The 13,337-nt window shown below is 51.5% G+C and overlaps 1 protein-coding gene across 1 annotated transcript in view; it reads right to left on the bottom strand.

Annotated features, from left to right (window-relative positions):
* The window catches only part of PLXNA2 (plexin A2), a 208,770-nt gene that overhangs the window by 100,051 nt on the left and 95,382 nt on the right, over positions 1 to 13,337 (bottom strand). Inside the window, exon 4 of the mRNA XM_070397301.1 lies at positions 12,890 to 13,024. Coding sequence (XP_070253402.1) covers positions 12,890 to 13,024 — 135 coding nt within the window. The remainder of the gene's footprint in view (positions 1 to 12,889; positions 13,025 to 13,337) is intronic.

Here is a 13,337-nt window from a genome sequence, read left to right as displayed (position 1 = left end):
ATGCTGCAACTTCCTTCGGGACGGTGGGGGCAGGCCACTTGCTGGTCTAAATCTCAGTTCATGCTCCAGCGACACAGGATGGAAGGGGAGGCCTGCAGAAGAGGATCAGCAGCAGAAATCCTCCTGCTGGGAGCCCCGAGCAGGAAAGATCAATACTTCTGCTCCCTCCTCCTCTCTGTGGCCACAGATTTTTAGGAAAATGATCGTGAAGACACAGGGGCTCGAGGGAGCAGCCTAGCTGGCCATCCTGCAGTGAGATGGCCTGGGAGGCAGGGAGCCAGCACTGCGCTGCTGAGGGGGTGGGGATGTGGGGTGTGGGCTGGAGGAGGAGGCAGAGAGACCCCGAGCCAAGAGCTGACTAGATCAACCAGTAAATAAAAGGTCACAATGATTTTTCAGGCACCCAGGGAGCAGCAGGCAGAGAGCTCTGCTGACGGCAGGAGCTGACAATTGGCAAATGAGCCTCTGCAGTTATCTGTTTTCCTTCCTTATTCTTGTCTCATAAGACAGAGGCTAGAAATAGATGCAACTGGCAGGTGACTTAAAGATGAAAAATGAGCAACATGGTAGTGTGGGGGCTCCGTGGCAGCGGGATGGGATGCTCACGAGTGAGCCAGCGGGAAGGGACAGGGCTTAGCCAGAGCTGGTTGCGGGGTTTGGCTCTTTCTCTGTCCCCGGGATTAGTTATTGAGTTTTCTCTGCAATCCTAGAAGGCAGGTATGATTGTTACACCCACTTTACAGAAGTGAAAACTGAGGCTTACAGAGGATATGCCAGGTCCTGTCAAAGAGGGGCAGAGCCAAGATTGGAATACAGGCTGAACTGCTTCCAAAGATGAGCTCTCTGCACTACCCTACAGTGCCTCCGTTTCGTAGTTCTCTCTTCTTCCCCTGTCTATCTTCCTAATCTTCAACAAGTGTTTACTGAGCACCTGTAAGGGCCAAACATTGTACTATTTCTGAGGGAGACAGAAGCAGCCCAGACAGGCAAGGCGTCTGCCACCAATAAATGCTGTTGAAATGATTGAATGAATGACCAAAAGAATGGATGAGTGAAATGAACAGTATCTCTCTTTTCCTCTTCCCATGAATCTGAGATGGGCAGAGGTTTTTACACAGTCAGAGAAGGGGCTGCCTGGAGGGGAAGTGGATTGGCCTGATCACAAAGGGCCGTGGCGGTGGGCGCTGCCCATCCCTGGCATCTTTTGTCTTGACTGAGCTGCTCAGATCCATAGCCTGTCTGGGGGACTGCTGCCCGGGAAGGAGCAGCACTGGGAACTGCATGCCAGTTCGTTCCCGCCCCGCCAAGTTCTCTGCTGCAGCAGCAGGAGCCACGGGGCTAAAGCACCGGCTCTTTGAGCCGAGGCTCCTTCCATCTTGGTGAGCGTAGGTGGGTTGAGTCTACCTGAAGGCTGCTCGCCTGGGTGCTACGAATATTCCGTGAGGGTTGATGCCTTCAGCTCCAACAATAATGAAATCTGGGGAATAGGCCCTGAATATGCTGAACTCTTTTATGCCTCCATGCTTCCCTTCACTGGGGAAATACTCCTTTGCTTTTTATTCCACTTGGCGAAATTAAATTATTTCATAGTTCAACTAAAGCACCTCCTCCGGGAAGTCCTCCTTGACTCAGGCTCTGTTGGGTGGCACCTTCTCATGCATTCCCATATCGTACTGAAATTCCCTGCTGACTCGTCTGTTTCCCTGGGGAATGTGATTTTGTGAGGACAAACTCTGTGCACCCAATAGGTCCTCCAAGGTTCTTTCATGAATTACTTGGGGGCTTAGTGGTTAACTAGACATTGTCCTAGGCCCTGTCCATTTTTCTCCCTCCAGTCTTCCTTCTGCCCGACTCTCCTCTCTGCCCATCTCCCCCTTCTCATTAGACATTACTTGAGGGAGAGAGGCTGAACCAGACTGTGTGCTAAGCCACTCACTGCTGAAGACACAGTCGCTTCTCCCTCCACCTGGTGCAGATTTCAACCCCAACCTGTTTGCAGAGGTGGGGAGTGGGAGTAACTGGGAGGGAGACTGAGGAAGGCTACTCCGTGCTGAGTGGCAAGGGCTCGGGGAATTTAACTGTGCAGCATGCACACGGTGAAGGGGAGACCGTGGTTGGGACGCTGGGTCCCTGAGTGGGCGGGTTACAGAAGGACCGTAGGGCCAGCTGGAAAGTACAGCCAAGCGGAGGCCCTGAAAACACAGCAAGCCCTGAGGAGATGGGGCACAGCCCTGCTCTCCCCCAGGACCCTGCCTTATGGGAGGAAACAGCCCTGTTAGTGTAGACACCCCCGAACACACAGGAGCGCTCACCCCATCTCACTCATCCCCACACACCCCTGCTTTCACAAGCACATGTGCACGGGGCCCAGGTCACCTCCAAGTGCTGTGCACAGCCACTGTTTGAAACACACTCAGGGCTAGAAAGGAAGTCCCAAGTGTCATGGCTGCAGAGGCATTCAAAAACATTTGTGGATGGGGAAACTGAGGCTCCAGGAGGCCCTAAGTCAGGTGCACTGGCGGAACTCTGGTGATTAACCGAAGGCAGAACCCTCATCGACCACTCCCCTGTCCCTCTCCCATCACCCTCTGCCATCGCTCCGCCTCCTCCACCAACTCCCTGGCGGCTCAAAGCGGGATTTTAAGTTTCATCCCTAGGACCAGCCTCAGAGAGAAACCTCGTCTAACAGGCAGCGCATGTGAGATGCTGGCCAGCACTCTCAGGAGTGAGGAACCCCCTCCCCCGCCCCCCACCCGCCAGGATGTCTGAAAACCAGCACAGCCAGGCTGAGGAGCTCACAGGCCTTTCTCTAGAGAAAGTGACTGATGGTCAGTTTCCCCCTCACAGGCCTGGGCCATCTGTGTGAGACACCAGCTGGTTTCTCCTTTCCCCTCCCTTCTGGGCGCCCAGGACCCCCCGCCCATTTAGAAAGGAGACTCATCCACTTCCTAATGCCCAGCCTCCCAGGGGCCCCTTTCTGGGGAGACCACATGGTACTCGGAACTTCCCAGCATGCTTCTTTCCGCAGGTTTGCTGACTTCCCTTGTCCCCTCCCCCTGCCCCGATGCCTGGTGCGTCCTCTCCTGGCACCTCTGAAGCTGTGTCCTCACATCGCAGCGACTGTCCCAGTCGTCAGCGGATGGAAATAACTTTTTGTGACGGCTCCTCTGATGCTGCCGTCTTTTGTGTGGATCAAAACAACACAACGGATCAGACTCGGGGTGTCTGATTGAAGCCTAATTGGAAATCCAAAGTGGCACTAACTGCTCTGGTATAAATAAAACCCATTCAATGACAGAAACGCAACCCGGGGAGCATGAAGGAAGCTCTGGGGCCGAGGAACAGGCTGCAGAGTCCTGGGGTGTCACCATGGGGCCCTGGCCCTTGGCTGCCTAGGTAAGACTCCAGAGGGCAAGCACAGAGCTTTCTAGAGTCTAAGAACCCTGGTGGGGGCCAGCCTCCGAGCCCATACCAGGCCGCCCGGGCCGAATCAGGGCTTGAGTGCAATGCTTCTCATGTCGGTGTCCCTTCGCCAGATAGGCCGAGCTGTGGATGGGGGCAGAGAGTGTGCTGAGGAGTCACAGGTCCCTGCAGGGGGCTCCTGGGCGGTGGGGGAGGGCAGGTGCGGCAGGAGCTTTGCCACCACAGGGTTGTAGGAATGGCCTGCTCAGGGCACCTCACCTTGCTGAGCCTTCCTCATGTGTCAGATGAGGGTGACGGTACCTGTGTTTCAAGGTTGTTGTAAGGAGCTGAGCTTCTGAGGCTCCTGGCCCGCTGCACAGGATCAACAGCGGCAGTGACTTCACGCACCACCCTCGCTCCCTCCACTCTGAGCGCCAGAGATGGCTCCTGTGACTGCTCATGTAAGGCCCGGGCAGCGCTCACTATCCTTTACTGGATTTTTAAACAAAACAGTGCACTGCGCCAGTCTCCGTGGGGGTGTCCAGTGGGGAGTTGTGAGTCTGCGCTGGTCTCCTGGAGCCTCGAAGGCCACCTCTGAGGCCTTTCTCTTAAACTTGGAGCCCGGTGCACCCACACAGCCGCCAGGGGGCATCATCTTAGGAAGCTAAAGGTGAGTTTGGCTCTGACTGTGTGGGGTGGAGTCCCAGCCCTTTTTTTTTTTTTTGCGAGTGCGGTGGCCCTGGGCAAATTAGGCAGATTGAATGTCAGTGTTCTTATCTGTAAAAAAGGCCAGGAGATACCACTTATCTCACGGGATTGTTACATCCACTGAGGTCATGTCTGTCAACTAAAATAAGAAAAGACCTGACCTACAGGTTAGCTAGCTGATCGCAACACATCTTCAGGCAGAGCTGAAAGGTAAGGCAGGGTGGTTAGGTTCCTTTTTTAGGTGTGGCTGTAGGCAGAGCATGGTCTGCAGGGCTTGGCCCGGTGATTATGCATGGGGCACAGCCATACACAAAAACATAATTACCACTACGAGCGTTTATTAAGCAGGCACTATGTGCCAGGTACCTTTCAAAGTGCTTTTTATGTATTCATTCAATTAACTTAATCCTCAAGCCGATCTCATAATTATGCCCATTTTGCTAATGAGGAAACCAGAGCACAGAGAGGTCAAGCAACTTGCTCAAGGTCACCCACCAACGGGTAGTAGAGTCAGGACTTGAACCTAGGCAGACAGGCAGAGTCCAGAGAGCATGCTCTTCATAGGGTCAGAAACCCACCCCTCATCAGCCACTATCTGCCTCTTCACAATCTAGGTAGGTAGACCCGCCCTTCTTAAGAGTCACTTCCCATTTAGGCCTCCTGTCTTCAAGGACAAAGGGCTACTTTTCAAGAGAAAATCTCTGAGGCTCTACCATTCTGGGTTGCTGTGTCAGAGAGAAGGTGAGTCCTATGTTACTCCCAGGAGGGACCAGGAGAGGCCTGTCGCTGGTGGTATGAGTTACTTCAATTATTGAGTGAATGGTGCACCTTTGCTCTAGCAGTGCTGACTTTAGATTATATATGCTTTTATTTTCATTGAATTTTTTTTTAAGAGAAAGGAAAGGAGAGGTATAGAGAAATAGAAACAATGATGAGAGAGAAACATCCTGGATCAGCTGCCTCCTGCACGCCCCCTACTGGGGATCTAGCCTGCGACCTGGGCATGTGCCCTGACTGGGAATCAAACCGGCAACCTCTTGGTTCATAGGTCAACGCTCAACCACTGAGCCACACTAGCTGGGCTATATTGTAATTCATTTATACACTAATCTTCCCACCTGAATGTGACCTCTCTGAGAGCAGGGATTCTATTTTATTTATCTCTACACAGAAGCACACTTACCAGTGTGGTTTTGCATTGAAAGAAAACAGAAAGAAATCAAGACAGTACCTATCTTCAGGGCAGCCCTGTTTATAAGATCTTGGCTGGAATATTACTTAGAAAGACTGCCCTACCGACATCTGCATATGCAAATGACTTGTCAGGTGGACAGCTCTATGCATTATACATGGTAGACACTTAAAGGTCTATTGAGTGAATAAGTCTGTATGCAAATGTATGCAAATTTTTCTATTTTAATTTGACCCTTGGGAACACCTTCAGGGACTCTAGGGCCCAGGTTGTTTTAATTTTCTTAATTGAAAGTCTTTTAGCACAACCAGTTTTCTCTCTGAGCGAAGCTGTTGTCAAGTTGGGAAAAGAATGCTGTGCTGGACCAGGTTAATCAGGATTAATTCTGGCTCTTCTGTAATTAAGAGTATGGCCTCGACAAGTGCCTCTCTTCTCTGGGCATCAGTTTCCTTATCTTTAAAATAAGTGGAGGAAAAAAATAATAAAATAAATAGGTGTGGGACTGGGGGTCCCTTCCGGTGTTGAGACACCACAACTTCCCCTCTCTGGGTCATGGTCACCTCCTCCTGGGCAGTGGGGTGTGAGCATTCAGCAGTACCTGCCTAGAAAGAGAAATCAAATCCCTTGCCAAGGATTAGAGTCTCCAGCCACCCCACATCCCCCCCCCCCCCCCACTGCCCATTTAGAGAAATGAGTTTTTTGGTGCCAGTTCTTTTAGCTGGGCATTGTGTTCAATCATTTCTTTCCAAACCAAAGGATTTTAAAATAAGAAGCTGGAGTTTTCTCTCTTCAATACAACAAGCCAAGCATCTGATTCATAGGGTGGGTTTGCCTCTCCTCTCCCTGGTGTGAAAGTATTTTTCAAAAATGCTCCAATGAGAATATTAATCGCCAAGGCATCAGCTCCATGCCGGCTTCTCTGAAATAGGGGGAAAGACGGAGAGAAAATGGAAACACAGGCTTGAGGTGGTCACTGCTCCCCGGGCCCCCTCCCCAGGAGGTGGGATCCCGCCCTTTCTCTGGGAAAGGCACTGAGATGTGGACGGGCTCCTGGCCCACGCTGGGGGCCCGTCCTTAACCAGAAACACATGTGCATCAAAGGCTTGGATTGAAAGTGACACATTTGAAAACAAAAGTGCAGCAGAAATTCGCTTATCCTCACTTTCCTAATCCGCAAACTCTGTAATGCTCCCCCAAAGTCCCTGGGGCTCCACTGCAGCCCCTGCCTCCTCACATTCCCTCCTCCCCGCGGCTCAGCCAGGCCTCCCAGCCCAGGCAGCAGGCTGGGCTCCTGTTACCAGACTTCCAGGGCCTTGTAAAAATACACCTTGGCACGCTCGGCCTGCGCCCTGGGAAGCCTTATCGCCTGGACTAAACAAATGTGCACAATCAAAATAATCGTCTGAAATGTCAAAATAAATGGTCAGGGGACATCTGGACGCACGGCTCCGTGTGTTTTTCCCTCTCCCTTCCCGGAGTCTTTACAAGCCTTTCTGGTTTGGCAGTTCAGTGGCGTTGGCCACAGGTAGGAGGCTTGTATCACCATAGGCGCTTCGAAAATGCTTCTTATTTTGGGCCCTAGGTCCGGGTTTATAGCTGTCAGGCCCTCCCCCAAAACAAAGAAACCCAAATTAGTTCTCTGATGAAGGCGGCTAGAGACTGTAGGCATGACATGGGGGGACTGGTGTGTCCTTCCTCGCCCTACACAGGGTCTTCACCCAAGGGGTGGGGGTCGGGGGTCCTGTGCTGTACTTAAGACCTGCAGAGAAGTGGGGGGAGGGCTTCCCATCTTTGCAAAAAATTTTTGTTTCTAATAGCACCGAGTCAGTTCTTCGTGCCGCTACTCTCTTAAATGACTCAGAGCGTTGTGGTTAAAAAGTCAGTCTCCCGTGATCCGTGCGGGTAAGTTTCCTACCCATGGCCCTGCGTGCCCAGGCGGACCACCAACGAGGACCACCTTCTGAGTGGGCGGGTGCCACACCGCCACGGGAGCTCTCACACTCTGCGGCTCCGTGACCCCGGGAGACAGGAACCCACGGATTTCTCTTCCCCGAGCCTCGTTGCTCAAAGCGTGCTCACGGGCCACACGCATCAGAATCACCTGGGTGACTGCTGTCGCGAGGTGAGGCAGGGGGGAAAGGGGACCGTGGGATTTCTACGGCTAGGCCATAAAGAAGGCAAGAGGGTGTCTCTTTACTCTGGCCGCCCTGAGCGGCTCTCAGCCATCAGCTGCTCTGGAAGGCTGACGGTCCTGAGGCCACCATGCTGGGAGGAAGTCCAAGACGCACGGCGAGCCTTGTCCAAGGCACGCTGGCCGCCAGTCCCAGCTGACCCCAGCCTCGGAGAAGAGGAGCTTCCAGAGGATTCTAGTCCCTAGTCCTTCTAGTCCCCCCACGCCATTCAAGCTGTAGAGAAGGAAACAGTCTTTTGGGTGCACCTTGTCTGAATTCCTGGCTTACAGTTGGTGTTTAACAACGGGTTGTTTTGCCCCTAAATTCTGAAGTGTTTGGTTATGTAGCAATAAATGCCCAGAACGGTGTGCCAACCACACAGCCATCAGGGCGTGCAGAACTGGGGTCTGAGTGTCCACGGCCTGGAGACAGGCTGGCCATCTTTTGCAACGAGCTTGAGACTTAGTTTACTTCCTGAAGAGTCCAGAATGAAAAGCCCACGGGCAGCCCCTTTCTGGCCAAGTATCCACACAGGCAGCCAGACCGGGCCCTGGCAGTGGGGGATGACCAGGGCTCAGGACCCCTCCCTTCTCTCCACAGATGCTGCAACACCGGCCGCCTGGGCCTCACACACGGGCCGGGGGCTGCCTCTGCCTGTATCAAGGGGAGCAGGACTGTTTAGTCTGCTGGGCACATTCCTGAATTTTTCAAATAAATAGGAGATTATGAGCAACTCAGCCTGATGCTGTCATTCGGCCAGGCCAGGGGCTTCTGAGGCGTCCCTAGGGAGGGGCCTGCAGGCATGGCAGGTTAGAGATGTTTGATGAGACTGGGAACTGCCTCTAGGCCTCTCTGGCCCTCTCAGCGGTCCCAGAGAACTTCTACTACTAATAACAACAGCAATGATAATAATCACTACCCCTGTTTGAAAGCACTGACGATGTGTCAGGCACGGGGCTAGATTATTTATGTATATTCTCTCAATCCTCACAATAGTTGCCATTCATAGGCCCATTATACAGATGAAGAGACTGAGATTTAGTGCAGTACAATAACTTTCTCAAAGCCACACGCCTAGTAAGTGGCCATAGGTTGAGCGAAGAGCAGTCTGACTCCCGTGCTCCAGCTCTTAACCGCTGGGCTATGCTGCCTCTCCAAGCCTTGAAATAGACGGCAGCATCCCATGCCCTCCCCTCCCAGCCCCCCGTCGCCAGCCTTTCGGCTGTTCCCAAGGCCCTTTCCAGCCTGCATACAGCCATTCTCCACTGCGACTCCCTTTTTCCATTTCACCCTTCGCTGGATCATTTTATGCCTCTATTCCCTCTGCTAATTCAAACTAATTAAAGTATAAAATAGAATAATTGCTTCCATCCCCATACTCCTTTTCTATCCACCCAGAGTAGAGTTAGGTTCCCTTTCTAGGAGTGGCCAGCCTGAGAAGTTGGGTGGAAACTGGGGCTATCGAGTTTCTTTTCATCTCGTCGCTTGGTTTTCCACTTGGCTCGCAGCCTGATTTTCCCCGGACTTGCTGTCTGACTTCCATTAGACTCTGAAGATATGGGAGTGACTTGTATTCCCTCCCACAACATCTGTCTACTCACTGTTGAGGAAAGTGGGTGGACTTTCTAGGGAAGAGCCAGGCATGTTACCAGTGGAGAGCCTGGGCAAATGACAGGATTGGGGAATGGGTTCCCCCAAACTCCCCTGGGTCTGGCTGGCTTCAGACATATTAACAGCATATTAACTCAACTTGTTAGGCAGTGGCACTAATGATCCAACACTTCTGATTAGTCCTATTCCATTTTTTAATTACATTTAATCAACATATACACACACACAGAGAGAGAGAGAGAGAGAGAGAGAGAGAGAAAGAGAGAGAGAGAGAGAGAGAATGAATGAGTTATATTGAATTTTCTTAGCTCTGTGGGAAAATGAAAGCCTCTATAGGTGGACCTTAAGACTTGAGACTTCATTCTACTCTCACACTGTGTCCTGAATACAATAGGGTGCCATGTTTGGGGCTGGGGAGGGGAACAGAGAGAGCAGAGCTGTGGGGGACAAGGTGAAGACAGGGGTGAGAGTAGGCTGCCTGGAGATGGGAAGGCACATTCCCATGATGTCTTGTAAGGTTTCAGGCCTTCCAGAGAACTCCAAAGCCTTAAGTCACTGCCTCAAAATAGAGACACACTTAGCCACAACCACCAGCATTGCTCCCTCTCTGCAGTGTTCCCCCTTCAGGGAAGAAGTCCATATGAGTACACACGGTCTCGTGAACTTTGAAGGCCGTCTACTGGGCTTTGGTGTTGTCTTCTGGAGAGAAGAGTCCCTGGGCCAAGACCTTAAATAAGTCTCTTTAAAATCTGAGAGAGACTGGAGACTAGGATTGATTCTCTCTATCTTTATAGGTGAGGAAACGGAGTCTCTGCACAGTTAAGGGGCCAGGCCACCCAACTTGTTAGAAATGGGACCAGGATTAGAACACAGGCCTCCTGATCAGCCTGGGGCCTCCTGGGTGTGCCACCTGCCACTTCACTTCCTTCTAATCACACTCATTGCCACCACCCTCCTGAGTCATGGGATCAGAGAGCCTGAGAGCTGGAAGGGGCCACATAAAATCTTCACATGGACACTGGAAACCAGATTCCCCTCTGTGGTCCCCACTGAGCCTCACGTTGACCCAAGACACACTGAGGCGAACTGACTTATAAAAGGCCGCCCAGCTAGAAAATGTTGAGATAGGATCCAAATTGGAGCTTTGGACTTCAGAGACAACCCTGTTATCTGATGCCACTCCTTTATTTTATAAGGGAGGTAACTGGAGCTGTGCGAGGGCCATACTTCCGGTTATAGCGAACGCTGGGCTAGCACCCAAGTCATCTGATCGCATTTTCATTGGTTGTTCTGTTAACATACATTAAAGAGCTTCCTTTAGGAGGTCCGAGCTGTCTGTCTGTGAACACTCTGTGCTCATAGCTGCTCAGACTCAGACAGATGGGCTTCCTGAGCTGTTCTTGGCCCTCATCCCTGGCCCCAGCCCCTGGTGAAATCACCTGGCTACCTATTTCTACATGATTTACAGCTCCCCGGGCGACAGGCCTCAGAGCTCCACCACAAATCCCCCTTAGACTCTGCCTGCTGCTCATAGCTCCACCTGGTATATGTCACCTACTAGAGACAGCCCCATGGCATTCAACCCAAACTATTCCTATATCTGCTCAGTGTGACTGGCTACTACTGAGCCCCTCTGTCTGATGCAGCTGAGGCAGAAGGATAGGACATTTAGAAATAAGTGACATCGACACTTGGTTTAGCCAGAACTGATGCTCTCAAAGGTGACACAAGAGATGGCCTCAAGAGGCCCTTATATTCTCTAACGGCCACTCATCAGCCTCCATCCCTGGCCTAGGTGTCTTTGGCCACATTTCAAATGCAATTTCAGAAAGCATCCTATTTGAGAAACAGATATGCACCCGAAAAACGGATGCCTTGACTAAGGTCTCATTGGTCACTTCGATTTGCTGTTTCTGTTTTTCCACTTCAGTGGGCTCAGAGCTTTTACCCAAGAAAGTGCTGTTACCCAGGGTTACCCACTGGTCCTCAGCCATACATAATGCCTTTTGCAAATATCATGTATAAGGGGGGTCTATTTGATCCCTCGGACCATCCTTTCACCCACCCATCCAGACTGCCATCTATCCATCCCTCCCTCTATCTGTCCGTTTTCTTGTAGAAAGTGTCTGGAATGGTGTTCACCAACTGCTAACAAGGTGTTACATTTTGGGTAGTGGGTCTGGGGACTGGTTGTTACCTTGTTTTCCATATGTATTGTTGAAATTTGTATAGTGAGCATCTACCATTTTTTTTAAAGAAATAACCCTTGGTTTATAAGAAAAAAAAAATAGGAAGAAAACGCGGAATATTTATAGATTTAAACCTGATGTTATAGATTTCTGGGTATATGTCTCTTCCTTGTTAGACTGTAAGCAACTTCAGGGTAGCGATTGAGCCCCGTTCCTTTTGATATTTTCCCAGTACATTGTTCCCAATAAATATATTTCAAGTGATGGTTTTTCAGGGCTCACCAACTGTTTTATTGGAACGATAGGTCAGTGTTTACTTCCAAGACTGTCTTTCCCACTGAAGGTCAGGCAGAGCCTCCTCCAGCTCCACCAGGTTCCCATCTGGACCTGTTTATGCCTCAACTGCAGGGGCCACATGAAAGGAGGTAAGAAGACAGGTGGGTTCAAGAGGATCTGGATGTAATTTGCATGTCATTAGCATATGATTTGTGCCGTCTATTCTCCAGAAGTAATTTTCAAGTTAGAGCTGCATCACTGCTCCACCTCATGCTGTCATGTGCCCATTCGCCTCTTCGTTCCTCCCTCCACTCATCCATCATCCCCGGAGTCAGAATTCTTACATTCAGAGAGAAAGGAGGGAAAGAGAACTCTGGGTGATGCTGATCAAGGACACCTGGAATCCTGGCAGAGTATTTTGAGAATGACACACGAGCTAGAAGGCACCTTGTGAAAGTTTGCTGGACTTCTAGCCCAGCATCCTTGTCTCGCCTAAGTCATTGTCCTCAGCACCAAGACAGAATCGCAGTCCTTTTTCTCTATCTTTGGCCTTTGTCTTGCTTACCGTGTTCAGGTCAACGTCAAGACCATCAATGCTGCTGAACAACTGCTGACCCACTTACTGAATGAATGGATAAAACCAGCCTTTCCTAAGGACTTTGCTTTCTGCATCTCCATTGATTTGGAGAATCCCCCATCTTGCCCTTCACCATGGCTCTCCTTACATTTGCCTTCTCTCTGCTCACACATATTCAGAGCAGATACAATCCTGGGAAATAATGCTCTAGCCCAGAGGGTGGGGAACCTGGTCAGCGGTTGCCCAGCAGAGGGTAGAATTCTATCTCTCAGGCAGAGCTTCAGCTTCTCAGTGCTGGCCAGCTTCTACCCTGCCTCATCTAAGGCGCAGGCCAAGATTTTTATCTCCTGGGCGGGAGGCCCTCTCTTGGGTCTGTCTCTCCCAGGATTGGGCCCAGCCCCGGAGGCCCGGATTATTTACACCTCTCTGGCTCCCTCAAGCAGCAGACTCTGTGGGCCCGGGAGCAGTAAATCTACCTCCTAATCACACCAAGCTGCTCCGCGCAGTCTGGCCCGTTCCTGCGGGGCTGTTCATGACGCTCTGCGACAGGGGCTGTGGCCTAGAGAGAAGCCTGCGGGAAGTGGCTGGCCCCCGATGCTTCTCTCTGGCTCCCTGCAGGAGCCTCCCTGGACTCTGCCTCTCCCAGGCCCCTGAGTAGCAAGCCCAGAGGTCTCCCTTGTTCGATGCAACAGCTTCTGTATAAAGGTCACAGGTTATCAGCTCCTCTGGGCTTCAGAAAGGAGGGGTAGGCGCCAGCACTTACCTGTCTCTCTGACATGACGTACAGGTAGCGCTGATCGGTGGAGAAGGCCATGTCCCGGAGGATGGGGCTCCCGTCTTTGAGCACAGACACCATCTCATACTGAACCCCGCCATGGGGGGGACCATCAGCTCGAATCTGCACAAGAAACAAGGGCATCCTCAGCATCTGCACTCAGCAGTCTCCTGTGGGTGGGCCTCAGCCCCAGGAGTTTTACAGAAGATAATCACCCCACCCCACCCCACCCCACCCCACCCCACCACCAGTTGCTGCCCTGACCCAGGCGAGGCTGCAGGGAAGACAGAGGTGCCCCTTAGCTCAAATAGACCAGTTCCACTAAGATGCATCCTTTCCCACGTGCTCTGAGTGTGCAGAGTCTGGGATTTCTATTGGTGGCTTTATTTGTGTGTGTATCATAAGCCCTTAAGTGTGATTTTGAATATTCCAATGT

Source organism: Myotis yumanensis, unplaced genomic scaffold (genome assembly GCF_028538775.1).
Source record: "Myotis yumanensis isolate MYYU_CA2020_CCGP unplaced genomic scaffold, mMyoYum1.0.hap1 SCAF_17, whole genome shotgun sequence".
Classification (NCBI taxonomy): Eukaryota; Metazoa; Chordata; class Mammalia; order Chiroptera; family Vespertilionidae; genus Myotis; species Myotis yumanensis.
This window is presented reverse-complemented; position numbering and strand designations above follow the sequence as displayed.